The sequence below is a fragment of the Cryptomeria japonica genome, chromosome 6 (assembly GCF_030272615.1).
Source record: "Cryptomeria japonica chromosome 6, Sugi_1.0, whole genome shotgun sequence".
Taxonomy (NCBI): domain Eukaryota; kingdom Viridiplantae; phylum Streptophyta; class Pinopsida; order Cupressales; family Cupressaceae; genus Cryptomeria; species Cryptomeria japonica.
Genome location: NC_081410.1, coordinates 115,084,422 through 115,111,753, shown reverse-complemented (window position 1 = coordinate 115,111,753; position 27,332 = coordinate 115,084,422). Strand labels below are relative to the sequence as shown.

General features: G+C 35.2%; 1 protein-coding gene across 1 annotated transcript; it reads left to right on the top strand.

Moving 5' to 3' along the window:
* Positions 1-5,405: 5,405 nt before the first annotated feature.
* Positions 5,406-24,305, top strand: LOC131074795 (coatomer subunit gamma-2). Its single transcript, XM_058011472.2, has 19 exons — positions 5,406-5,650; positions 7,562-7,659; positions 7,785-7,835; positions 7,954-8,067; positions 8,160-8,360; positions 8,453-8,554; positions 14,390-14,497; positions 14,593-14,826; positions 16,263-16,513; positions 16,691-16,862; positions 20,241-20,396; positions 20,518-20,568; positions 20,948-21,088; positions 21,179-21,376; positions 21,520-21,651; positions 21,866-22,039; positions 23,261-23,329; positions 23,415-23,585; positions 23,753-24,305. The coding sequence occupies exons 1-19, from the start codon at positions 5,599-5,601 to the stop codon at positions 23,945-23,947; spliced, it is 2,670 nt and encodes an 889-aa protein (XP_057867455.2). The 5' UTR covers positions 5,406-5,598; the 3' UTR covers positions 23,948-24,305.
* The last annotated feature ends 3,027 nt before the right edge of the window (positions 24,306-27,332 follow it).

Here is a 27,332-nt window from a genome sequence, read left to right as displayed (position 1 = left end):
GACCATTGGAGCTTTTAAAAAAACCATATAATGAGCCATTGACAACAATTGAGAAGTGCGAGGAACATACGCATATCTCAATCACTCTTATCCATTGGTTGTTAAAACCCATTCTATCCAATACCCTGAAGAGAAAGTCCCATCTCCCTTAATGCCTTCGAAATATCTATCTTTATTAACATTGCTTTTATCCTTTCTGTCGTTATGGAATGAATTGTTTCGCTCGCGAGGATTATGCTGTCTGCGATTTCTCTTCCTGGAACAAAGCCATTTTGTTCGTCTAAGATAATTTTTGGAAGTAACTTCTTTAATCTGCTGGCAATTACCTTAGTTAATATCTTATAGATTACATTACATAAGGCTATAGGTCTAAAATCCTCCAGACTGCAAGCTCCCTCTTTCTTCGAAATAATTACAATTACTATGTTATTCATTTCTTTTACAAACTTTCCCTTCGTTCTCACTTGTTCGATTACCTTACAGATGTCTCCTTTCAAGAACCCCCAACAATTTTGGTATAACTTAGCAGTAAAGCCGTTCGGACCTGGAGCCTTGTCCAGGTGAAGGTTGAAGACCGCCTTCTTAACCTCTTCTTCTGAAAATGGAGCCATTAACATCTGGTTATCTTCTGAGGTTATTAATTTTGGATTTGCTTCTAACATTTGATCCCTTAATCCTTCTACATCCTCTCCTCCAGAATTCAAGATGTTCTCAAAGTACTCATTTGCCTCCTTACCAATTTGGTCTCTATCCTTGATGCTTACTCCATTTCCAACATTGATTTCATTGATCGAGTTTTGTACCCTTCTTGCTTTAACAGAGGCATGATAAAACTTCGTGTTTCTATCCCCCTCCTTAATCCATACCTCCCTAGATTTGTCTCTCCAGTAAATTTCCTCCCTAGCGAGCATTTCAGACAATGTCTCTTTCAATTCTTGTTCCATGTTAAATTCTTCTAGTCCCATCCCATCCTTGAACACCTTCCTATTAAGCATTTCCAATTCCTTCTCTACTATTTCTTTCTCCGTGAAAATATTTTTGAAAACATCCCTATTCCATATCCTAAGTTGGTTTTTAACAAAGGACAACTTTTTCACAAAACAGTAACTTGGCGTACCTTTAATTGATTGGCATTGTCTCCACCATCCCTCTAATTTACCTATTAGAGAGCTATCCCTCCACCAAATATTCTGGAATTTGAAGTAGCCACTCCCGCTTTGCATGCTTTCCCCTATCTCAAGCTGTACAGGATAATGATCAGACAGGCTCAGGGGCAGAACTTTGGACGTTACTTGTATCCCCTCCTTCAACCAATCGTTCCCGCGTAGGAACCTATCCAATCTTTCAGCAATATTGGAAAACCCACTCCTCCTATTGGTCCATGTGAACCATCCTTCCGAAGGTGGACAATCCAACAAATTGCACCTTCGCATAAAGTTCCTGAAAGCCAACATGTCCTTGGTGATTTTGTTGGTTCCCCCCCTCTTCTCTGTGAGATCCAAAATCACGTTATAGTCGCCTCCCATTATTATTTTCTCATTTTTTATTTTCTCTTGTGATAGGTACAACTCTTCCCATCGAATTTCTTTTCCCTTAGGTTGAGTTGGTCCATAAACATTCCACAGATTGAATTCAAGCCCCCTACGCTTACATCTTATCTTACACTGGAACCAGTTATTACCACTCTTATACTCAACCTCGACTACGGATGATCTCCATAACAACCCCAGACCTCCAGCTCTACCAGCCGTTGGATGGAATATACCACTCCAATCTTTCATGATGCTCACAAACTTGTTCCCTTCTTCCAAATTACATTTGGTTTCCTGTAACAATAGTACCTCGCATGCTAACTTCACCAGATACCTTTTTAGCATTCGGCGTTTGTCAGGGGCATTCCAAGTGATGATCCTCATTGCTTCCCAAGGGAGCCTTGGACTCCCTTGGTACTTTTCCGTCTGAGAAAATCTGAAACACTCACCAAGCCTTTCTCCTCCGCCTCCTCCTCTCTCTTGGTTCTGTTCGATTTCCTCCCTCTACTTGACTTTGGCTTCTCTGTTATTATAATCATTGATTGTTTGATGCTTCTCTTGTTAGATATTCCAATTTCATCCTCCTCAGATTCAGCATCTGACATCTCTTCATTCTCCAAAAGCCCCTTAATGAGTGCCTCTTCTAACCTTTCCCCTGATTCTGTCTTTTCTCCATTAATTGTGTTCGTCTGATTCTCCTTTACTTCCGAATGTTGAGATCCGACTTTTTTCCCTTCATCTGTCTTCTTAGAATCACTCTCCAATACTTGTTCCTTCGCCTCTGTCTTTTCCTTATGGATTGGTCTCCATTCCTTATCCTCCCTTTTCGGGATCTTACAATTCGCTGAGGAATGATTCCGCCTCCCACAATTGGAGCAAAAGAACTTTTCCTCTTCGACCTCGACTGACTGGATCCATTCCATCCCAAATGCACACAGTTTGATTAGCGATGGTATTTTCCTAACCGCCGCCAATTGTAATCTTGCGTATTTGTATGAATCGCCTAATGCTATTTCCGAATCGATGCTCATTAGGGTACCCAGGGACCTACCGATTTTCGTCAACACTTCTTCTATCCAGTATTCTAACGGTAAATTGTTTAATCTGATCCACATCGGTTTATTGTATGGATCCGTCTTCCAAGGGTCGAAATTTTTGTGCCATCTTTGCAAATAAAGCGGTTTATCCTCCATTTTCCAAAGTCCTCCTTCCAACACCTTCTGTCTTTCTTCCTCTGTAGCGAATATTACTATGAAGAAACCCCTCGACATGAACTTCATAATGTGAGGTGAGTTCCAAGTCGCATCGATCCAACCTTCTATCTTCCTTCGGTCCATCAGCGGCCCAATGAAACGACAGATTATCACCAAGTCTTTGAGAAATTCCGCATCCTCCTGGATTTCCTCCTCCACATCGATTCTCTGGATTTGGTTTGATTCCGGGACCATCGCTTCTCTGCCCTTTCTTTCGAACCATCGTTGATCCGACTCGCACTCCCTCTGTGAAATTTCGCCTTCGCTTTTTCGCTCCATTCTTTTTGCTCGTATTTTGCATATTCCCTTTCATAGCAACAAAGGAATAAAAACCCTAGAAGTATCCCTTAACTCTCCTTTACAAGAGTTAGCCAAAGGTAATCGCTCCTCTAGGTGCTTTTGTATTCCAATGTTTGAATGAAAGTGGAGTTAGATCCTAATACTACCCGATTCCATTTTCATCCATCACACCTCTGACTATATTCTAATTGATAATTCCAAATTTAGGATGGTCATGGGTGGAATGATTTATGTTGTGGAATCTAGTGTTGAGTAGTGCGAGGAAGGAAGTGTTAGGGTTTCAAGCAGATCTGAAGCAAATATGAACTAACAATTATATGCAAATTTAAATACAAAAGATAAAGGAATAAAACAGGACACAGATAACACAAAGATTTAACGTGGTTCACCCAGAATGGGTTACGTCCACCATACACAGCCGTCCAATCTTTCTTATTATCCAGCAAAAATAGTACATCAACCTTACAATGCCTTAAGCATCCCACCCACTTATAACATGCGTTTTTAGGGCAACAATCAAAGTCAACATTTTTAGGGTTTTATTACAATGTCGGTTTTCATCAATGAAAAACGACAATTTTTTTTTTCTCGGGGGCTCCCGCCCCCAAAGCCCTGCTTTTCTCGGGGGCTACTGCCCCCGAACCCCTACCTGGGGCCTAGCCTGGCCTTGGACCCCGGCGAGGATACGTGTTGAGTGTATAGTACTTTGCTGATCAGTCACCACATTTCAACAAGAAGGAGATCGATGAGCAAGAGTAGATGCCCGAATTGACTAGTTAACTTGATGGATTATGGGTTGCCAATCTAATAAATCAAAGTGATATAGACTTAGGGACTCGTACTCGACACTTTGGCAGTGATCAAGCCTATTTAGATTGAGTGTGGGAATGTATTGCTCATCCAAGGAAAGCTTTATTGTAGAGTGAGATTGTAAGATGGCAAAGCCCATTGGTTCAACATAGTTGTTCCTGAAACAAATCCATACATAAAATGTCCTTGAGATCATCAAAGAAAAAGGAAAATTAATAGATATGTAATTCCATGGCACACCCATTTGTGTCATGTGAGTTCCAGGATTTTTTCGATTTCAATGTATATGGGAGTGGACCCCTTGTTGACAACTTACCTTAAAAATAAATAAATTAATAAAATAGGATCTTGACACTTACAAGCTTAGTTGGTCCATGACTTCTAGTGCCATCACATTGTAGGATGCTCAAAAAATTAACATACAATTATTCACCGACCAATAAAATGGAATTACTTGTTTGTCATGTGTAGAAACAATTCCCAAACATATCTTAGGGACCTCCTACATATTGACTTGATCTATTATATCCTTAGGAATATTTTGAATCTCACTTGGCTACTCAAAGATAGTAGGGGCAATGAGATGCAAAAATGTTATTTACCTAAGCTTAGGAATTCTCATCAGTTCTCTAACTGGCACTTGAACCTTGTGTTGACTCAAAGACTAACCCATATCAATTGGTCGATATGTAGGCAAAGGAGTAGAAAAATGAAATTGTAACTACATTAGTATCAAGGATGGAAGGCATATCCTAACTACTAATAGAAATTTACTTTGTGTTCACATTTTTTCCAACTTCATATGCTATCTTTTGCTTATCTTTTATTATTTCATTACCATGCTTCAATTTGACATTATCTTCAATAGTTCTTGAATTTTATGTATTATTATTTGAGGCATCAAAAACCTTTTGCTTTGGGATATACATTTGTTGTAGATGTGCATATGATAAATGTATCTTCTTCCTAGGCCATGTTTAGGTTAGTTCCACCATCCCTAGTAACCACTAGCTAGGGCATGTATCCTAAGTCACCACTACTTTGAGGCACACCACTTCAAGCACTAGAAAATTGCCATCTCTTCTATGAAACTTCATTCGACATAAGTTATTGTCAACTTACCCCATCTTGTGGCATCATTGATTAGCTATTGTTTAGAGACCATCATCTGTTCTCCACATTCCCCTAAAGGAAAAAGAACACGAATAATTGAATTAGAACAAAGAGCAAATGAAAAATAAATAAATTAAGTAAAGGAAAAAGAACACGAATAATTGAATTCGAACAAAAAGCAAATGAAAAATAAATAAATTAAGAAATGAAAAATCAAGCAAAATAAAATTAAATATTAAACTGATATATAACCAATGAATAAAATATATGACTAAATTTGAGTATGTCTATAGCAAAAGTATACATTAATACACATAAATATATCTATACATGTATAAACATATTTATAAATCCATAAAATACACATATAATTGTAAGGTAAACAGGAAATGATCATATTTAAGGCGTCGAGGAGAAAAAAGAGGGAGGAAAACTCAGAAATAAAAAGAGTCTAAGGAATGCCTTCGTATTGGAGTCTAGTGAGCCATCTCACAGTCTAGCAGAGGCAAACTAGACTATAATTTTGAGGGAAGAATAGCAGAGCGAAGCAAGCATTCGATTCGATCTGTTATTAACAGGTGGAAAAAAGCATGGCGCTTGCTCAGCCCCTTGTTAAGAAAGACGACGATAGAGATGAGGAAGGTATTTATCAAAGTTTTCCATTATCAATTTACACAGAATCTCCGCTTTCTTTCAAAAGATCTACACGTCATTTCAATATTAGTGCAAATTCATGCAAATAATTGAAAATCTTGTGTCATTGTGCCTGAGACTCGATCCGACGCCCTAGTAAGCTAATTTAGTTTACTATGTCAAAATACTTGAAAACCCCAGAAACCATTTATTAGGGCATCAATTTATGGCATGGGTCAGCACCCTGATGCACAGATCCAATGCCATGTTCAGCATAACCGCAATTGCTTCCTTGAAATTGGTGTATTTTGCATCTTTGAGTCTCAGATCTGTATAAACATTTTGATCGGTACATGTTGGGCTGCGGACACTGGATTCAGAGGCTCGAGATCTTAGTTTATTTTTTATTTTTTGTTGGTGGTAATATTGCATACGATTACTCTGAATTGTACATCAGAAGATTTGGATTCTATTGAGAGAAATTTGCCTCAGTTTTTGACACATTTTATTTGATTCCTATTGAGAGCTTTGCCTTTTGATTTTGACAAAGTAATCCTCGATCAAAAGTGTGAGGCTCACAACTCAGAAAAGCCGCGTAGTAAATGTCTTAACGTTTTTATCTCATGTTGTATAATTTCAGGGATTTTTCATATTCACAGAGGCTGATGTACAGCCGGACATATTTCTCTGATCGGATGACACCTCCTTTTACTGTAAGACAAAAAGTAACATAGTAATTTTCACCATATGGCATGTCGGAAGCCACGGAAGTTGGCATTGGCTGCTAAACCAAAACTGGTTGCCCCAGCAAATCAATCTAGGGTAATGCCTTTTGAGCTTTCAACACATTTCGCGACATTCACCCTTAGGGACTGCGCACTATTATATTTAAATCAGGAGCTATTGCACAAGTACTTTAGTCCAGTCCAATGGAATGTGCCTATGATCATCTTATGAGGTGCCGCACAGCTTGTGGTAATCTGCAGATCTTAAATTTGAATGTAGATCAACATTCCATTAAGAAAGAAAGAAAGAAAGTATACTGATGTCCACAGATGATGGAATAGGTCAATGGGACTGTAAATTACAGCTACAGTAGAGTATACAAAGGGAGCGTTTAACAGGGGTTCTACACGCGTATTATCAGTTAGCTTTGAATATATTATATCATCTGTAGACCAGAAAGAAATAAATATAGAAAGTAGGGTTGATGGGACTGCAAATCACAGCTGTCTCAGTGTAGACAAAGGAAGTTTTCAACAGGCTACACAAGTCTGTCAGCTTCAAATATTATCTATTACCCTACCGATTCATATTTTTAAAGATTATTATAAAAGGACTAGGGGAGAGGAGCCAATACGCGTGCAGGGGTACCAATACATGTTATAGTACATAGACAAAATGAGATCAATAGTGGTGCTCTAAAAGTGTCATGTCAATGCTTTTCCCCCAAAAAGTACCTCTAAAATTCAAAAAATAACCAATGATGTGATGCCACACCTGCGCACAAGTAAACATGACTTAGTGCACACCTGTGGATCTTATGACAATTTGGGACCATTTTGGACACCTTAACAAAAATGCATGCTGATGTCTTGAAATTTTGTTTTTGAGTAGGGAACTTGACAAGCAAGCTGCTGTATAAAATTCAAATTTTTTTGAAATGTCCACATGATTTTGAGAAGCGTGAAGTTAGGGTGTACACGTTCTGGCTCCTCTCCCCTATATTTCATATATTATTGAATTCCCAAAACTGCCACATCAGGTTGGTTGAGCAGATTCAAAACATAATTATTGACAAAAGCATGGACACAAAGACTGACCAAATATGAAGAAAACATAAGAGTCAAAACTTATTTTACGTTGGCAACAAGAGATCTTCTGTACAATTTTTAATGGGATTTTCTTTCCATTTTGCAGCTGATTACTCTCCCTTTCTTGGCATTGAAAAGGGAGCAGTCCTACAGGAAGCTCGCGTGTTCAATGATCCTCAACTGGATGCTAGACGCTGTGCACAGGTTTGCACCTGGAACATTTCCTAGATAATAAAAATATAATGTGACATCTTCTAAATTCATTCTGCCGAATGGAAGTACTGAATTTTACATTGGGTTTCCAATTTTTTTGTTGGAATGTTAATCAGGTCATCACCAAGCTTTTGTATTTGATCAACCAAGGAGAGACCTTTACAAAGGTTGCTATATTTATCATTATTCGACTATTTGTTTGCATCTACATGGTCTGCATTTTGTTGATTTTGAAACTTTCTAGATATTTCTTGAGACTGAAAGTTTGTTTCTTGTTTTCATCAGGTTGAAGCTACAGAAGTTTTCTTTGCTGTCACCAAGCTTTTCCAGTCTAAGGATACTGGTTTGAGAAGGATGGTTTATTTGATCATCAAGGAGCTTTCTCCTTCTGCTGATGAGGTGATAGGTTGTTAATAATTGTCTTTTACATCTTTGGATCCACTGTTTATCTAACAGTATTAATTTCTTACAATTCATGACATCCTTCACAGGTTATTATTGTTACAAGTTCATTAATGAAAGACATGAATAGCAAGACAGATATGTACAGGGCCAACGCAATACGGGTTTTATGCAGAATCACAGATGGTACTTTGTTGGGTCAAATTGAGAGATATCTAAAACAAGCCATTGTTGATAAAAATCCTGTTGTAGCCAGTGCTGCTCTTGTTAGTGGAATTCATTTGCTTCAGGTATAGTTACAGTCCTTCACCACCAGCAACAGATTTGATTAATTCATATGTTAGTTACTTTTCTCCTTAATATGCTGTCAATGCATTTGTAGACCACTCCAGATATTGTCAAGCGTTGGAGTAATGAGGTACAAGAAGCAATTCAGTCCCGCGCTGCTCTTGTACAATTTCATGCACTAGCCTTGCTTCATCAGGTTTGATTATGCTTCCTAATTCTTACATAATTAAATCTAGTTTATATTTAATATCACACAGTTACTTGTATATATGTTGACTTTCTGCAGTAGTCATGAAGCCAGTTGAGTTGCTTTTCTTTTATTTAATGTGGTTTTAAATTGCATCTTTTCTTTGGTGTTTTCCTACCCTTTCCTCCAATAGCTGGTCAGTGTGATTTTATTTGTTTTTGACATGTCTGTAAACAACTTAGCATGCATATAAAATTGGATAATTTACCTTCATTCATGTTCTTTTAAGGTTCATCTTTGAAAATTTCATGATTGTTTTGCAGTCTTTCAGATTTCTTTTCTTTTTGAAGTAACTGTTGGTTGCTTTAAGAACTTACTGGCCATCAAAACTATTAGTTTATCGAATAGAAGCAAAACTGGTATGAACTTGCAGTTCATTGCTGCCCAGCATTGGAATTGTGCTTGGTAGGACCGCTGAGCTAGTTTTTTGATCAAACTGGAGTTTTGACTGAAAAAACTTTGATTTATTGAAAAATCTACCAAAAACCCACAGTTTATTAAATAAATCATGAGTTATTAAATAAACTGCAGTTCTTGGTGGGGTTTTAAAAAAAATGCCTCCTTTTTTGCTTTATTTTTACCCTTTACACTCGAGACTCAGAATTGTGATTTTTTTTATTTTTAAAATGCCTTCATTTTCGCTTTATTTTTACCCTTTACATGCTAGACTCAGAATTGTGTTTTTGATGTTGTTTTGTACTCTTAATTGTAAATTGTACTTGATTGATTATTTGGCACTCGTTTATAATTTGAGTTTACGTTCTAGACAGAGTTTACTATTTGTAATTGGCAACATTATACAAATTCTATTTTTTATTTTTCTTTGTATTTATAAGCACTATAATTGACATGAAATAACAAGATTTTTTTTTTCTCCATTTTTACAGATGTGTTGTCTTTTTTTAGTAACTGATTTTTTTTTTTCACACTTTAAACCAAGTAATTTTGTTCCACTTACACTTTCGGTTTGCCATGCCAATCTCATGTAATGGAATGCTACTATGGTTTTTGCCATTATGGTATTATCATTATTCTGTTTATTTTCTTAAATGGTGGGGTTAAAGATGTTACTAAAACACAAAGTAATGTCCAGCAGTTAGATATCTGATACTGGTTTCTTAGACTTTGGAATTCATGGAGCACTGTGAACACAACAAATGCTTGCAGACACAATTCATTTTTGTCCTCTGAGTGTTGCCCCTTTTGAAGATGACCATATTCTACTAGCCTAGCTGCTTATATAAAGAATTTGAACTTTTAGTAATTTTAATATCACATGTCTGGAAACCATTTTTAATATCATGTATAACCTTTTTAATTTCTTGAATGCAGTTCCATGCTTGGTATTTCTTGTGATGCTTGACTTTTGCTTATGAAATCTATATACTTGTGCATTTAGGGAGTTTTATTTTTCTTTGGAAAGCAGATTGAATTTATAAAAGAATAGAAAGAAAATATACAAAACAACTGAAGTGTTTGACAATAATTGTTCAACAGGGCGGGGTTGAGGGGCAGATCGCCCTCTAGCAAGCACAAATAAGGCCTCCAAAATCTCACAAACCTTCATTACGAATTTCAATTTCACAATTTTATCATTTTTTTTGTTTTCACTTTGAGTTTCTGCCTAGGGGCCATGGGAGATGCCCGGGCATCCTTGGGACAGTTAGAGGAGTCCCCGGAAGTCCTGACATCTTGCAGTGTCTCGATAGAGGTGACAGTGTGGAGGGGGACATTTCCCTCAAACTCATGTGTCCTGAAAAAGCAGGGATTTTGGGGGGGGGACGCATCCCTGTGGTTCATTGTTGCCTACAGAGTTTTTCTATGTTATCCCACCATAACAGTCCATGAACCATTTTATCAATTTTTTGATCATGTTAGATGTATTTACTATTTATATATCTGGAAATATGGTATCTTTTTAGTTTTACCATCGTTCCATCCGTCAGATATTACAGTGCTTCTTGTCTTTGTCTAAGACTCTCAAAGCTCAACAAGCACTTTGAGCAAGTTTTATAGCCTAAAAGAAAATCCTACTGAGTGTTATAAGTAGGGGTTTTGCATCTATACGAGAAATGGCAACTGTATTTATCATAATTGACAAATATGCAAATCCGATAACACTGAAAAGAAAGCTAAACAAAACCAAACATTTTAGTGCTTCTTATTTGAGGTTGAGATCTATGAGTAGTTTAAGGAAAAATTGTTGGCACTAGTATGAGTATGAAAGAGAGGTTCATTAGATTAAGAAACTAGGGATTGTAGTTGGAAATAATTTTGGATTAGAAGGGGCTTGTTGGTGGAGAGCCATTGCGAGTAGTTGTAGCAGATGTACCATGTGCACTAAGGAAAGCATTGCCATGTATCAACCCTGAAATTTTCTCTCTTTTGATTCACTGACAATCATGATACCTAAACTGCTATCCACTTGATGGGTTAATCAATAGGTACCATTTGGCATGGAGTTACAGCATAGCTGGACTCTCTTGCAAGGGAATGGCCCATTTTGTTCCACCTCTATCCTGCCACTCATTTCTCAGTTTTGGGTTATTGGCTGTTTGAGAGGATAAAGCAGCTGAAGTTCCTCTCTTTCTAAAATGCAAATTATCCCTAACCTCTCTTAAAACTATGTAGGCAAGTTTTTGAATAACTGCTTTGCTACCCCAAGGTGCCTGTCAACTGAAAAGCTTTTTAAAAAGCATAGCCCTATGGGTGATTCTAAATACAATAGTAACATGCTGATCTGAGCATTGTCATTCACTTGTACATCAACTTCTTCATGAAATCTTAAAGAACAGTTTTGTTTTTGTACTATCCACCTTCCAGCAAAATGATTTGTGCTTGGTAAAAGATAAAGCTTTTTTTGATTTTTGTTTTAGATGCTATCAGTTGAACGTTTGTTTGAAGCTTGATTATTCCTATAATACCTATTACTTGGATTAACATTGCTTTATCAGATTTGGTTGACTCTTGTTTGAGTTTGTTCTTTTGACTGCCAAGTGTTGGTGAATGTGTGGTGACAGCAACAATTGTTGATTTTGATGAATATGGATTATTATAATTAATAGTGCTAATGTGCTGGTACAATGACAATTGTAATCCATGGCTAATATATTTTTTGTTTATGTTATGCATGTACATGCCTTATAAATGATGACCATTTTGCAATTGATTAAATTAATGTATTCTTGACGTTTATAAATGACATTTAATTTTATTTTTGAAATACAAACTATGATATGACCTAGAGTAATCAAGTCGAGGCCTAGTGCATATAAGTAATGTTTCATTAAGTCTGTTGAGTTGATGTGTTTATTAATCCATGCTGGCCTCTTAAAGCATGTATGGAGTTGTATTTATTATGAGTATTGATGTTTTTTGAGAAAAACAATTTGTTGAATTCTTGCTTGCTAATTTGTAACTAAAGTTTCCTTGCATTACATTTTATTTTGTTTTCTTTAGCTGTGGGAAGAATTAACAATTCTATTCAAAATTTTCTTGGTATATTTCAAATGGGGCTTGATGGGTCAAAACATTTAGTTGTCTTGATTGTTTTGGGAGTTCTTAGAGAATTATGACAATTAAGCACAAGATTCAAATGTGACTTAGTGATTTGGTCGATTTCCTTTCTTGCATGCCTCAGTTCTTCCTTTGTCCTTATTTATTATATTGCCCTTCTCAAGAAATCTAAGACTGATTTTATTTAGTATTTACTCGTCCGTAATCCCATTTTTTTGGTATTTTGCCCACTTGCTCATTGGTTGTTTATGTTCATTTGGCTTTGTTATTGATGCTCAAAGCTACGGAAGCCTGTCATGGTCTTGGAAATTGACAAAGCTTTTTGTGTGTTTCAGAATTATTTGGTTATAACTGTGTTTTTTAGTGATTGAAGGTCAATGCAGATTACTTGGGTGTATTTGTTTGAAATGATAACTTTGTCAATCATAATGGCTGGTATGCATTTGGTTTCTTTTTGAATCCACATTTGGAGATTTTTCATTTCCTCATTCAGAATTATCCTTCTTTGGAGATTTTTCTAGTCAAATTCAACCTCTGATTGGACTCCATAAAATATTCTAATTTTCTATGCCTGTACATATGATTATGCATTTTCTATGCCTGTGCATCTGATTGGACTCCACAACATATTTCTAATTTTAACCAAAATGCACGTGTTGCTGATTGGCTGCTTCAACTGAGGCTGTATTTTCTTCTTCTTATTTCTTGTAAATAGAACCAAGAAATGCAATAAAAGTATTATGAAGTTGAAGGAAGGTTGAAGGATACATTAAATAAAATTTTGAAGAGATGAGTAGTCTGAATTTCCTGAAACATTTTGAGAAACTGAATACAACAAACGTCCTTAGTCTTGTGCTGCTTATGCTTTACGTGGTTGAACTTATTGATCATTTAGGCCTTTGAGCTTTGATTGCTGTAGTCTTACATTTGTAAACTGCTTCCACAGGTCATTTAATCAGTATAATTTCTGCATTAATTATATAACATGATATTCAAGGAGCTCTAGTATGCTATTCTTACACGAGTTTCTTTCTGTTTAACGTTGCAAACTTGCAATAGTTTTTAGATAATGTTTCAAATCACATCCCCTGATCCATAATCAGAAAGAAACTTAATGTAAGAGTGGCAGGCTAGAGCTCCTTGTATGTATATAAACAGTGATAACTTCAGTGTTTTCATGATGGTTTACTGTGGGGAAGTGTGTTGAACTAATGCACGAGTATTTGCTTTAATCATGCATATTTACTTTTGAATTACTTATTTCATGTTTTATTTGTGCTCTATCTTCTTTACATAACTTTTACATAGGTCAGGATGATTAGGCAGGGTTTGCCCATGGCAAATTGAGTTGTTGGTGTAATTTTAAACCCTAGGTATATTAATCAGATTTATATAATTGATTGTGCCCTAGGTTGTAATCAGATTTGCAGTATTTTATTAAATCAACTTAGATTAATTATGCCCTAGAGTGTAATCAGATTTGCAGTATTTAATAAGCCAACATAAATCAGAACTAAAACAGTAGACAAACAAGCATACCCTGGGAAAACCTCCAAGGAGGAAAAACCCAGCATGAAAGACCCACAGGTCAGATTATATATTCTCCTCTAAATATAAGTACAATACTTAGCTTGAATCTGATCTTCACATATCAGATCTGTCCCTTGAATGCTTCAAAGCCTTGCATAAAACCACTATGTCCTCTTGGACAATTTCGCACCAATCTGAAATACAATTTTGCACCAATCTGAAATAGTTCGCACTCTTCCTTGAATTCGCACAGCAGAGCTAAATCGCCTTTGTATGTGAACTTAATGATTGTTTATTGACTTACAAATTGTTATTTATTTATATGCATCTTTTGCACTTTCAAAACCAAGTCAGCCTCCTTGGTTTTGGCGCCAATAATTAAATGGCATGTATTTTGGCATAGCGTGGCAATGTGAAAGGGTCACGTTACCCTAGGATAGGACCTGGTCCTAAAGGGGGGGTTCGGATGTTGCCTTAAGGCAATCCGAACCCCTATAAGCCTAGTTACAATCAATAAGCCTAGTTACAATCAACAGTTGGTTGAAATGGTAAAGTTTGGATATAATGCAGTTGCAAGATGTTAGGTTCTAGGGATTTTGAAATTTCTTTCAAAACGAGGATTCTAAGAGCAAATTGGTGATAGATTTTTCAAAAGGAAATCATGTATGCTGTTTCTAATTTCTTATACACAGCTATAATCTTAATGATGACCTGCATAATTGATACTCTTTTTGACAGATTCGACAAAATGACCGCTTAGCTGTAAGCAAGCTTGTGACTAGTCTAACCAGAGGAACAGTTCGATCACCTTTAGCTCAATGCCTCTTGATCCGTTATACCAGCCAGGTGGAATACACTTCCTTTTGTTGATGGATAGTAAATTGTACTTCTGCAAGTATTGCTTGTTTAGTTTTTCTAACAGTAATCTACTTGTTCTTCAGGTTATACGAGAATCAAATGTAAATTCACAAACAGGCGATCGTCCATTCTATGATTATTTGGAAGGATGCTTGCGCCACAAAGCAGAAATGGTCATATTTGAAGCCGCAAGAGCTATAACAGAATTGAATGGGGTGACCAGTCGAGAGTTGACTCCAGCTATTACTGTTTTGCAACTGTTTTTAAGCTCATCAAAGCCGGTTCTCCGGTTTGCAGCTGTTCGCACTTTAAACAAGGTAGGCATGTCATCTCCTAACTATTTATTTTTGAATTTTATGGTGCTTTTTGTTTTCTATGGTTTGAGATCAGGCGAGCTTTTGTTCTTTCTCCAATTTTTCATTTTTTTACATGAAAATTCACCTAATATCTTTGAATGTATGGACTCATTTCATAAGCAGCTTCTCTAGAGTCTAGCGAGTCAAGACCCTGAAACTGTATTTCAAATTTACTTACTTTACATTTGCTCACTAAAATATTTCAAAACTTATTACTAATTTTTTCTTTGTCTTATGTTTTAGTTGATTTTGTACAGAATTTAGCTATTGAGAATATAGTGCATTCCCCAATATGTTCTAGTTGATTTTGTGCAGAATTTAGTTGAGAATATAGTGCATTACCCCAAGAATCCTACAAAATCTCAATGCAATTGCTGCAGCGCAAGATGCTTTGACATGACATGTCATAATATATTTTCTTCAACCTTCTGGATGCCATACAAGTTAGCAACAAAACAACTGATAACATATGTCCAACAATCTTCCTCAGAGACAACATTCCTTGACATCAATGACAACATTTGTCCAGCACTTAGTAGGTCTCCTTGGCTTGTAATTATTACCAACATACAGGAGAAGAAATATCATTAGTTAAATGTGTACTATCATCTTAACATTTACAATGCTGCATTGATCAATGATTATCAATCTGGGCTGACCATTAAACACATGTTTTTCCATGATTCCAAGAGATTTCTTCTGACTTTGCTTTATTGTATCCAGTCGGCTTGTGACAGCAACTCATATTTTATCAAGAAGTGGAAATCTAAAGGTTTACACTAGATGAGATTTGCAATATTTGGTTGCAAATGGATGTATTTAGCATACATTTCAAGTATTACATTTGCCTAGGATGATCAGACAGTAATTTTGGTAATTTGAATGGGCAATACTAAAATGAGTTTAGGTAGATGAAAGAAACATCTGACATAAGATTTCCTTCATTTCAGTTATTAAATTTCTGTTCTTGGGAACTGAAAGTGCCATCACAATGGTAATCTAGATTGAAAGTGCCATCACACAAACAATTCAGTGTAATCAACATCAAACTTTAGTTTTGTCATTACACCGCTTTGCCTGATGAAAGGTTATGCATTCTTGTAACTTGTGATATGTGAATCTCCCACCAAATATCAATTCTTAGAAATTATTTTTGTTTATTTTCTCATGTGCATTTCGTAGTATATATTTTTTAGTTTTGTCATTACACTGTTTTGCCTGATGAAAGGTCATGCATTCTTGTAACTTGTGATATGTGAATCTCCGACAAAATATTAATTCTTAGAAATTATTGTTGTTTATTTTCTCATGTGTATTTCGTAGTATATATTTTTTAAATGCATTCTTGTACACCGTACAAGTTCAAGATGTGCCTGAATTAATATTGATAAATACAGGTTGCAATGACACATCCATTGGCAGTTACAAACTGCAACATTGATATGGAGAGTCTAATATCAGATCAAAACCGGAGCATAGCCACTCTGGCTATCACTACACTTTTAAAAACAGGAAATGAATCAAGTGTGGATCGTTTGATGAAGCAAATTACAAATTTTATGTCAGATATAGCAGACGAGTTCAAGATTGTTGTTGTGGAAGCTATTCGATCTTTGTGCTTGAAATTCCCACAGAAATATCGTACACTGTGAGTAGATGGTAGCTGTTGCATTAGTTTCTTAAAGTGTTGTATTTGTTGTCTTTTCTCTGTGAGTAGATAGTAGCTGTTGCATTAGTCTCTTTAAGTGCTGTATTTGTTGTCTTTTCTTTGAAGATTATAGTCTAATTATGATGCTTGGCTAATATTTTTCTTACCCCTTTTCAGAATGAACTTTTTGAGTAACATACTCCGAGAAGAAGGAGGATTTGAGTATAAGAAAGCTATTGTAGATTCTATTCTTATTCTTATAAGGGATATTCCAGAAGCAAAAGAAAGTGGCCTGTCTCATCTCTGTGAGTTTATTGAAGATTGTGAATTCACATATCTTTCAACGCAGGTATGTCGCATAATCTTTTGCACTTTGGTATATCTCTGTTATTTTTGAATATCATTATTGCTTTTAGTGCCGACAGCTTGAGATATTCAAATGGTGACTGAAGTTTGAAAAATAACAATTTACAAGGAGGGAAAGAGTATATCGAAAAATTTTAATGGATGGGAAAAAGACATGGATGAAGTGTCAATGAATTAAATTTAAGTGACAAAAGTTCCTGCGGAGACTTGTAGATTTATATTCATGCCCTGTATTATCTATACAGATTGTGTATTACATGATCATTATTTCCTGTTCAACTCATTTTTATCATTATTTCCATTTCCTATTGTTGCTTGCCTAATGTACTTCTAATCCCCATTGACCTGTTTTGGAACCAGTGGATTTTGATATAATTCCTTTCTTAATTTCTCATCAAGCTTTGGATCATTTTTTGGATGTGTGTTTAAACCAAGAGACTCAAGTTGAATGAGATTTTGTAGGATTCTATTTTAATACAATATGACATCTGTTTATGAACTTAGGAATTTGATCAATGCAGCAATTTCTGTTTGATATAATAGACATCGTCCAAGCTTTGATGTTTTTGGAAGTGCACTCATTCTTTTAGTATGCACCCATTTCTTATAAAATGATTGAAACTGTAATTAATTTTATTAGATGACATTGATTTTGTATTTGTTATTGGAGATACAATGATCTCTCTGTTCAAATGCAAAGGAATGCAGTTGACATATTAAACTTTTATGTTTTGTTCCAATATTTTTCTCTACAATTCTGTCACAAGTAGGGATTGGAATGGAAATCTTTAGAAGGCAATTTACTTAAGATTATTGTCGTTGACTTGATAGGAAATTTGATGCTAACTTAAGTTTGAAGGAAATGATTTTTTTAAATAAATTTTAAAGCTAATCATTATAATTTATAATAGATTGTTGCATGATGCCATAAACCCCATTAAGTACCAATTGAAGGGATTTTTTACTGATGCAAACTTGAATTTTAGTTTTGTTTTTCATTATGATTGGATGTCAACATTTATTAATTTCAAATGCCACCACCACCTGAAATGCTAGTAATTGTACTCTCTCTCTCTCTCTCACTCATAAGTGCAGTTGTCTCTTCTGTGTAAAGAGAATTGGATATATTCCCCATTTTTTGACACATATTTTGAATAGACGTGTATGAATGCATGTTACACTTACAAAGTCACCTGGTTCAGAGTTGGCACCAATACAATACATGTCATTCCTCATAGTTACAAAATCACCTTTGATTCATCTCATCAATATGTCACATTCTGCAGTCTTACAAAATCACCTTGGGTTTGATCAGATTATGACATGAAAATTAATGTATCTATTATTTTGAAATAACTATAGTATTACTAAAAAATACATTGCTTAATAGAAAATAAAAAAAATAATTTTTTGTGGTGGAAATTTACTGTATCTATTTTTGGTGTCTTTTCAAATAGTTATCAATACTAATAAATTCTAATCCATTCAAAGTCATTTTAATATATTCAGAAAAATCTCTCTAGTCATTAAATCCATGAGAGTGTTATAAACTAGTAAAGGTGCTATTGGATGACCTATTCTCACATATATGAATAGTTCTACTGGCCAAGCCCTTTATAATATGAATTTAACAGGAAAACATAAATATGCTGGGCTTGGCCAATAGGGCTATTTGTATGTGCACTTATCAACCATCGAATTGCCCCTTTAGGTGCTTTTACAAGTTATACATTTGTTAAGCTCAAGTTGCCTTTCAACATTCCCTTTGCTACTGTTGGATGCTGATGTACTCTTAATCTTCATTGATCTGTGTGGGAACCATTAAATTTTGATATAATTGCCAAAGAAGAATAATTGGGAAAAACCACAACTAATAGCAGAATGGTGAAATTCACAATTGTTTCCCTATAAAAATCACAATTTAAAAAGAAATATTAACTTTAAATTTTGACTGGTTCCCCCCAATTTTTGTTTAGTTTTCTGACTATGTTTGCAATTTATTGGAGTTTTATATGTCGGATTTCACCTAGGCATGGTTGGCAGGATTTATACTGGCAATTTTCATGGATGTACTAGAGTTTGCTGTTTCATTTGCTTGCTTCAAACTAGTCTAAGTTCGTGTTCCAGCTTAAGTTTGTGGTTTAAATGTAGTTTGTTTTTTCTCAGCTGTGGTGATGCTTGTGGAATGTGATGTAGAGGGCAAGATTTCTGGGCGACAGTATTGGGCTAATGGTTGTAGTGAATTCCTACTGATATAATGCGAAATGCATGGATGACATCTTTTTAGATTTTTATTGGAGATCCATTTGATAACCAGTCTAATAAACTAAGGTTTAGGGCCTAACTAACCTGAATAGAGCATATCTAAGCAAACATCAATCCTCCTTTGTATATATGTCATTTCAAAATAATGACATATATATATACCATTAATTGTTTATATATCTTTCCATATTCAGCTAGTTCCCAACTTCTCCCTTAAAATAACTTTTTGAAGATCTATTTTTTCAATGCCTCTACATACAGATGGCTGCAGTAGATTTCTAGTATTTTGTTAACGAGCTACCCAACAATTATATTCCAACAAAACAAATCACATATTAAGGTGCATTTTTCTCATGGTTTTACAATAATTTGACAATCTCTCAATATAAAGTTACCGATTTATAATATCTACATGAACCCATGACATGATCTAGTCTATGGAGTTCATTTATGTCTATTGTATGTTTCAACTTGAGAGAAACAGAGACAGACAAATAGGCCATTTTAAGACTATCTTTAACCTCACAAGGTTTCTTTAAGATCACTTCCAGCTTGGTCTAAAAACTCTACTTTAAATTACAGTTTATTAATAAGGTCTCAACCGCAATTCTAAAAACAAGACAGATATAATCAAGGGATTTACATTTTTTCCAAAAGATATTCAGATAATCATTGTTTGTCGACTCTTCCCATGCGACCAAGACTGTTATCACTATTGTTCACTCAAAAGAAACAGTTACATATAGTATAGGTATGCACTGTTCAATGCAACGTAATCAGTGATACGACCATAAATAACAAAAATTATATTCCACAATTCATGGGCTAAACTCTCAATTTTATTTGCTATCTATATCTTTATGCTATATAATGCCTTAAAATTTGAAAGCAGCAAGTTTTTATCCCTTTTTCTACATTATTTAACCTTTTTTATAAATCTGATTTTTTCCTGTTTAAATCCTGATTTTTTAAAAGAATCTTATGGTTTGCCTGCTTTTTGTTCAAAAGATTTTAGCTTCTATCGTATTAATTTTCCATCATGACAATTCATTACTTTGGATCATTTTATAGTACTGATGAGCTCTCTGTGTTGTAGATTCTTCATTTTCTTGGTCACGAAGGACCAAAGACTGCAGACCCTAGCAAGTATATTCGTTATATATACAATAGAATTATTCTTGAAAATGCAACAGTTAGGGCAAGTGCTGTGAGTGCACTAGCAAAGTTCGGTGCCCTGGTTGAGTCTTTAAAGGTGCACATTCTTTATTCATATATCTGATGACAAGATATTGAAGGGTTGTCATTCTAATAAGATTGAGCTGATTTTTTACAGAAGATATATGCTAACATATCATTGCCAATGCACTGTACAGCCTCGCATATTTGTACTATTGCGTCGATGCCTCTTTGACAATGATGATGAGGTAAGGATTTGCATTTTTTTGGGTTGGTGCTAGTTCTAAGTTTGCAGTTCACTCCTGTTATTCTTCTCTTCTGTCTTGCAGTAAAGCTCATCTTAGGATTGCAGTTGAGGTTGCCTAGTTCTCTTGCTGCATATCTATGATTGAATGTGCTTCTAGTATTGTGTTAAAGACTTTAGCAGTTAGGATAGTATACAAGTTTTTTACTTTGATGCCTGCCTTCAAATTTACCTTCTTTTTCTTTCTATGCTATTGTTACCTTTTGTGGATAATTTTGTCTCTCCTGCTGTGTGGGATAGTCATTTTACAGGGTACAAGTCTGCTGTAAATTTTTTTTGTTGTTGTATCCAAAGAGAAACTTGAACTCTATTTGGTTCTCTAGGTTCGGGATCGAGCTACACTCTACCTAAATGCTCTTGGTGGGGATGTTCATTCAGACGAGACTGGCAAGGATGTGAAGGATTTCATTTTTGGTACCTTGGACTTCCCACTGGTTAACCTTGAAGCAAGTTTACAGGCATATGTAAGTAAACAATTATTTAAGCTTTTTTAAGGCATTGCTGAGCATATGGTGGAGGTTGACTTGTTTCCTCATATCTTTCTAACTATATAGGAAGCTAGTGAAGAACCTTTTAGCTTGGTTTCTGTTCCAAAGGAGGTCAAATCACAGCCATTGGCAGAGAAGAAGGCTTCTGGTAAAAAAGCAGCTGCGACAAATGCTGGGTCTGTTGCTGTTAAATCTGTTTCAGAGACATATGAAAGCTTACTTGCCTCCATTCCAGAGTTTTCGGCCTTTGGCAAACTTTTTAAGGTTATTTACCACTTTTGTAATTACCTTTGTTTATCAACTTTAATCAGTCAAATTTACTGTGTCAAGCTGTGAGCCATTTTTGTTTCTCACTTACTTTCTAAGTGACATTTATATTTTAACCACTCACTCTCTTATCTTTGCAGTCTTCAGCACCTGTGGAACTCACTGAAGCAGAGACAGAGTACTCAGTGAATGTTGTGAAACATATTTATTCTAATCATGCGGTGTTTCAATACAACTGCACGAACACTATACCAGGACAAGTATTGGAAAATGTAGGTGTCTCAATGGATTGATTTTGTATACTTTTGTGATACATTCCACTCAATTTTTATTTTTGGCTTTATATACACTTTACTTTGCATGCACATCTTTCAAATAATCTGATCAGGTGTGGGTTCCTTTTAAAATTTAGGATAATATTTCCCGCAATCAGTTCTGAAAATACTTAGCATTTAATTGTCTTAACATTTTGCTTTGTATTTACAGGTACGTGTAGAAGTGGATCCATCCGATCCGGATGAATTTATAGAATTGGCATCCAAACCTCTGAGGTCACTGCCTTGTGATTCACCGGGGCAGGTCTTTGTGGCTTTTAAAATACAAGAAGGAGCTCACCCTACTGGAAAATTTGCAAACTTGATGAAATTTATAATGAAAGAGGTACTTTCTTAAACTTGATTGTTAGCTACAATCAAGTTTAGTGTATTCTATCTAAGACTAAACTATAAAAGAGTTAATATTTTCAGCAGCATAATTATCAGTCCCTATGTCTCACCAACTCCTCTTTTTTGGTGGAGAGAGAAACATAGGAATGCCTAAAAGTTCTCCCAAAGTCATATAAATGATGTTTGAGTAGGAAAATTCAAAATAGCATGGAGTTGTGTATTGAGGGGTGGGATACTTCTCATTTGTATAAGGGAAAGTGACCCCTGGAGGACTATCTGCCGCAAACAGCCTCTCATTACACTCAATTTTACAATATCTTGTAGTGGGAGAGAAAGGTGCGCAATCAGGATGTAGGTGGGAATTTTGTAGAGGCTTTGAAAAAATTTCTCATTCAGAAAATATATGAAGTTGACACTTGATTAACATGACCAACAGGGGTAAATGGAAAGAGGTTAAATTCTAGGTTATGTTCTAAATACAAATGGGAGTTTTTTTAACTCTTTGATGCTTGTTGGATGGAGTTGGGCAAGTTTTGTAGGACCTTAGTCCTTACCATACTTTCCCAGTATGGTTTTCCTCATTTTTTAGAACTATACTTTTTGTCATATACCGAATGAGTATATAAATTTCTATCGACTCATCAAATTTACTTAGTTAAATGGGTTATAACTTCTAGTCTACTGTGAATTTGAAAGTTCTTATATCTAGAGCTGATTAAATTTTTTATAGCTAATCAACAGAGTGCATCATATTTGAAGTACTCTTAACAATGCATGAAATTGAAATGAAGATTTCTAATCTCCCAAGGGAAACTTAAATAATTGTATAACATATAATCTTCAAAGGGTAATAAAAAATATTAATAACGATGTACCATTGCCCAGTATGCTTAAGCAAATAAAAATAACATTGATTGTCAACTGATCTCTTCCCAATTGTTTCCATTAACATATAAAGAGAGCACCCATCATGCTTGGCAAAGGATTTGTCAAAGGAGATAACAAGCTGAATAATGCCAACTAGATAATGTGTATTTGCACATACCGATGCTGATTTGATTGGTGCCCATTTATAATTAATTTAATTGTAAAGAATTGAAGAAAGCTATTTAGTATTTACATTCTATTATTTGTTATGCTGTTCAGTGTTCTCTGGCAATATATGATACAACTGGTTATTCTGAGGGGAAAGCCTAATTGAGAGATTGTGTTTCAGGTTGATCCTGCCTCTGGAGACGTAGAAGAAGAGGGAGTTGAAGATGAATACCAACTAGAAGAATTGGAGGTTGTACATTCTGATGATAATTCTATTATATACACGTACATAAATACTCATAATTTATAATTTGCATCTTTTTTATCTTATCCAGGTGAATCCAGCAGATTACATGTTGAAGGTCGGGGTTTCAAATTTCAGAAATGCATGGGAGTCATTAGGGGCAGACAATGAACGTGTGGATGACTATGGTCTTGGTGTGAGGGAGAGTTTAGTAGAAGCTGTAAAAGCTGTAATTGAGCTTCTTGGAATGCAGCCATGTGAGGTAAGATGGATATATCATATTGTGCTTTTTGAGTTTAGATTTATCATATTATGCTTCTGAGTTTTGGTACTTCCTATTTGTTTGTGGCTAAAAGTGGACTCATTGATGTCCTGCAATCTGAAATTCAATAGTGTTTAAACTGTTGTTACCTTATTATTGTTTCATAGGGAACTGATGTGGTGCAAAGCAATTCAAGGTCGCATACATGTCTATTGGCCGGTAGATTCATTGGCGATGTCCAAGTGCTTGTTAGATTATCTTTTGGTATTGATGGGCCTAATCAAGTTGCTATGAGGGTTGCCGTAAGGTCTGAGGATGAATATGTCAGTGGTGTCATCCATGATATTGTTAGTGAAAGCTAAGGCTGCAGATATTTTTGGATAATGTAGTAGTTAGTTGAAATTGATCTGTTAAGTCTTAACGACACTTAGTATTATGTCCAAATGGACATTTGTGCACCATGACCGCATCGATTTTCCATAGTAGGCTCCCTTACCACATTGCAGAGAAACTGGTATGGTGCAAATCATTTGATTTATATTTCTCTTTTTGGTTTGGAGTATGAATTTAACCTGCGCTTATGGGTTAATGTAAGAGTTAATACTTATTCATTCATTTCGTTTCTGTTTCCTCTTATACTGATTACTTTGCGATGAAACATTTATTCTGTTCGAAGATTAATGATTGTAATGTAATATTAATGCAATTCTTTCAATGTTACATTTGTTGTATTGGTTTTTTTGAAATCTTACTTTTTATACGTATAGTTAGTTTCAGTGTGTGAAGATGATAGTTGAAAATTACTTCTAATAGTCAACATTCCAAACAGCAGACCATCTAGTTAGTCATTGATATTTCCATACTCTATTATCAGTTTCTGTCTATCCATTTAATTCAAGTTGTTTAAAAAAAACTCATTGATTTGGAAGAGTCAGAGTAAGATTTGAGGGAAAAGAATAATGGCAACAGAAGGCTAGAAATTCCAGGAAAAGATCTATAATTAATCATCAGTGGATGAACGTATGCAATGCAGCATCTCACATAATGATGTATATTTAAAGTTCCATTTCAATAAGATTAATATTTTGTGTATTTGTCTAGTTAAAATTGTGATTATTTTTATGGCTTGGAATTCGCTGCGTTGTCAAATATTATGCGGAGTATTTATTCTTCTGAATACTTAATTGTCTAGCTGATCTCGAGTTTCTATCTGCGTGCACCTACTTCAATTTTGCTCGCTACAATTTGTACTGACATTCTTCCGAAGAGTTAGGGGATTCCTGGTTTAAACTCTCACATATCTCATGTTTGTGCATGTTGATTGAATGAATGAATGTCCACGAGGCCGAACAGTCTATCGAAAATACATTTTTGCGTGTTTGTGTATGTCGATTGATTGAATGAATGGCTGAACAAATACATTTTTGCTGCATGTGCTTAGAGGAAATAATGGATTGAGGGCCATGATACTTGTGTGTTTGGTCACATTCTAAAACTCTTTTTAATTGAGGAGTTGTCGGTGTCACCATTATCCGCTTTTAAGGAGCTGACACAAGATCTGATGGCGAAAGGATATCAACTATCAACATTAGGATACCTATTTTGAATGACATGCTCTTCTTGGGATACAATATAAATATTCTCAGTGAAGGGGAGAAACCAAAGCCCAATTTTTTAATATAGACCGATTAGAGTAGGCTCTCATTTAGGCAAGAAAACGTGACGACTTGCACATTATATCGAAGCAAAACTGGCTAATCCTTATATAAGGTAATGCAATTTTACCAAAATCATAAATTTATATGGATTGAGCTATAAGTATGTTTAACCTAATGAATTTATCAGAGCTAACTTTAGATTGACAAATGAAGATCTAGCAAGGGAGTTGTAATGGGGTAAGTTGAAATAAATATATCTTAACCACATTATAATTAAGGACATTACATATTTAAAAAATAAATAAAGTTTGATAAAATTTTAAAACTATTTTTGGCACATTAAATGTAGAATGAAATAATAGAACAATGTACAAGACAATTTTCTATTTTATACTAATTGAAATTTTCTTTGAGTGAAAGAAAATGTAAACTACACCATAAGAGAACATGAAAACTCTAATACATGCCTTCTTGATGAAATTAATATGCTCATAATTTGTTGATAAAAAGGAAGAAATGTATTTGCTTTCAAATTTGCATGGTATAATTTTGTTTTGATTAGATAAGAGTTGGAAGGGTTTAGATCCATAGCATGCCAGCCATCAAAGCAAAAGGAATGAATTTGAAATAGGGAAAAAAGAGGTGAGAGAGATTTTGGTTGGAAATTAGTAGGAGAAAAGGGTCTTGACCTTGCACAATATAATTCTCTTTTGTCACCTTTGAAGGGGTAAGGGGAGACGGTCCTTTTCTCCAGACTACCATACAAGCAATGCTATGACCAATTGAGTTGCTGATGGTCTCATAACAGGTTTCCTCCCAAAATTTGTTAGGAAAATGGTGTCTCCACCTTGCCTATACATAAGATTACTATTTTGAGTAGGTTTTCATTTGAGCCTAGATTGGTCCAAATTTTTTCGCCAAGTTTCAAATTGGCTAGATATGCATGTCATTAAATTTTTGTTGCAAGATCATGACTAGATTTGAAGATCTTAAAGTTTCCATTTTTGAAAGTTTTGAAGTCAATTTTGAGGGCCTTTGAGGCTCGAAACCAACCCAAAAGTGTCTTTAATTGATGTATCAAGTTATAGGTTAATAGAGCACGTTGTGACTTCTTCGGTGCTTCAATTGGTTCGTCAATCAAACACTTGGTTCAAAATTTATGGCCTTTGAAAATTGGATCTCCTAAAATAGGAAATATTAAAACGCGTTGGACACATAAATGAGCTATAAAAGGGAGTTACACATGTTGGTGTGTATATTGACACATCATAGGTCACCTTGAATTGGAGATGAGATGAACACCACCCTAAAGTGGTTTTAGCACATAGTTTTGTAATATAGTTTGACAATTTTATGTATTGTATCTCCTATATATTAGGTGCATGAGATGGACGTTGTGTGTAAGAGTCTGATAGCTGTTGAGTTGCCTCTAGGTCTCCGTGGGTGATACTCATGTGAGTGAGTGCTTTTAGCCCATAGTTTTGTAATGTCGTTTGACAATTTTATGTATTGTATTTTCTATATATTAGGTGTGTGAGATGGAGGTTATATGCAAGAGTCTGATAGCTATTGAGTTGCCTCTAGGTCTCTGTGGGTGATACTCATGTGAGAAGCTTGCTTTGCAAGCTTATTGTATTTTGTTGATTTTTTAATAATATATTGAACGGCTTTTGGAGTGGGGCTTTTTCTCACAAAAGGGTTTTCCCCATGTAAATCATTGTCTTGTGGCATGCATGCTATTTATGTTAAGTTTTTGTAATTGTTTTAAAGATTTATAATTTTTTTGCATTACCCTCCTCTCAAGGTTAGTGTAGAAAGTTGGTCCATTGCTTAACTTCCTTACAAGTGGTATTAGAGTCTAATCACCTTTGGTTTCAGTTTTTGGTTGTTGGGTTTTTTGAACTAATCCATATTTGAGTGGGAGCTTGTGTAGAAGATATTTTTTGATCTTGTTGTAAGAATTGTCAGATGACAATTTTGTCATGGAGAATAAAGGTGGAGAAAATTTCTGAAAGTAATTTTGAGATGTGGAAGCTTAAAATGGAGGATTTGCTGATAGATCGAGATCTGTGGGATAATGTTGATGTGA

Excerpts from the sequence above, each read along its gene's own strand:
- LOC131074795 (XM_058011472.2), top strand. The coding sequence starts at position 5,599 with ATGGCGCTTGCTCAGCCCCTTGTTAAGAAAGACGACGATAGAGATGAG. Across the intron at positions 5,651-7,561 it reads CGACGATAGAGATGAGGAAG|CTGATTACTCTCCCTTTCTT; the intron begins GTATTTATCAAA and ends TCCATTTTGCAG. Across the intron at positions 14,827-16,262 it reads CTGTTCGCACTTTAAACAAG|GTTGCAATGACACATCCATT; the intron begins GTAGGCATGTCA and ends TGATAAATACAG.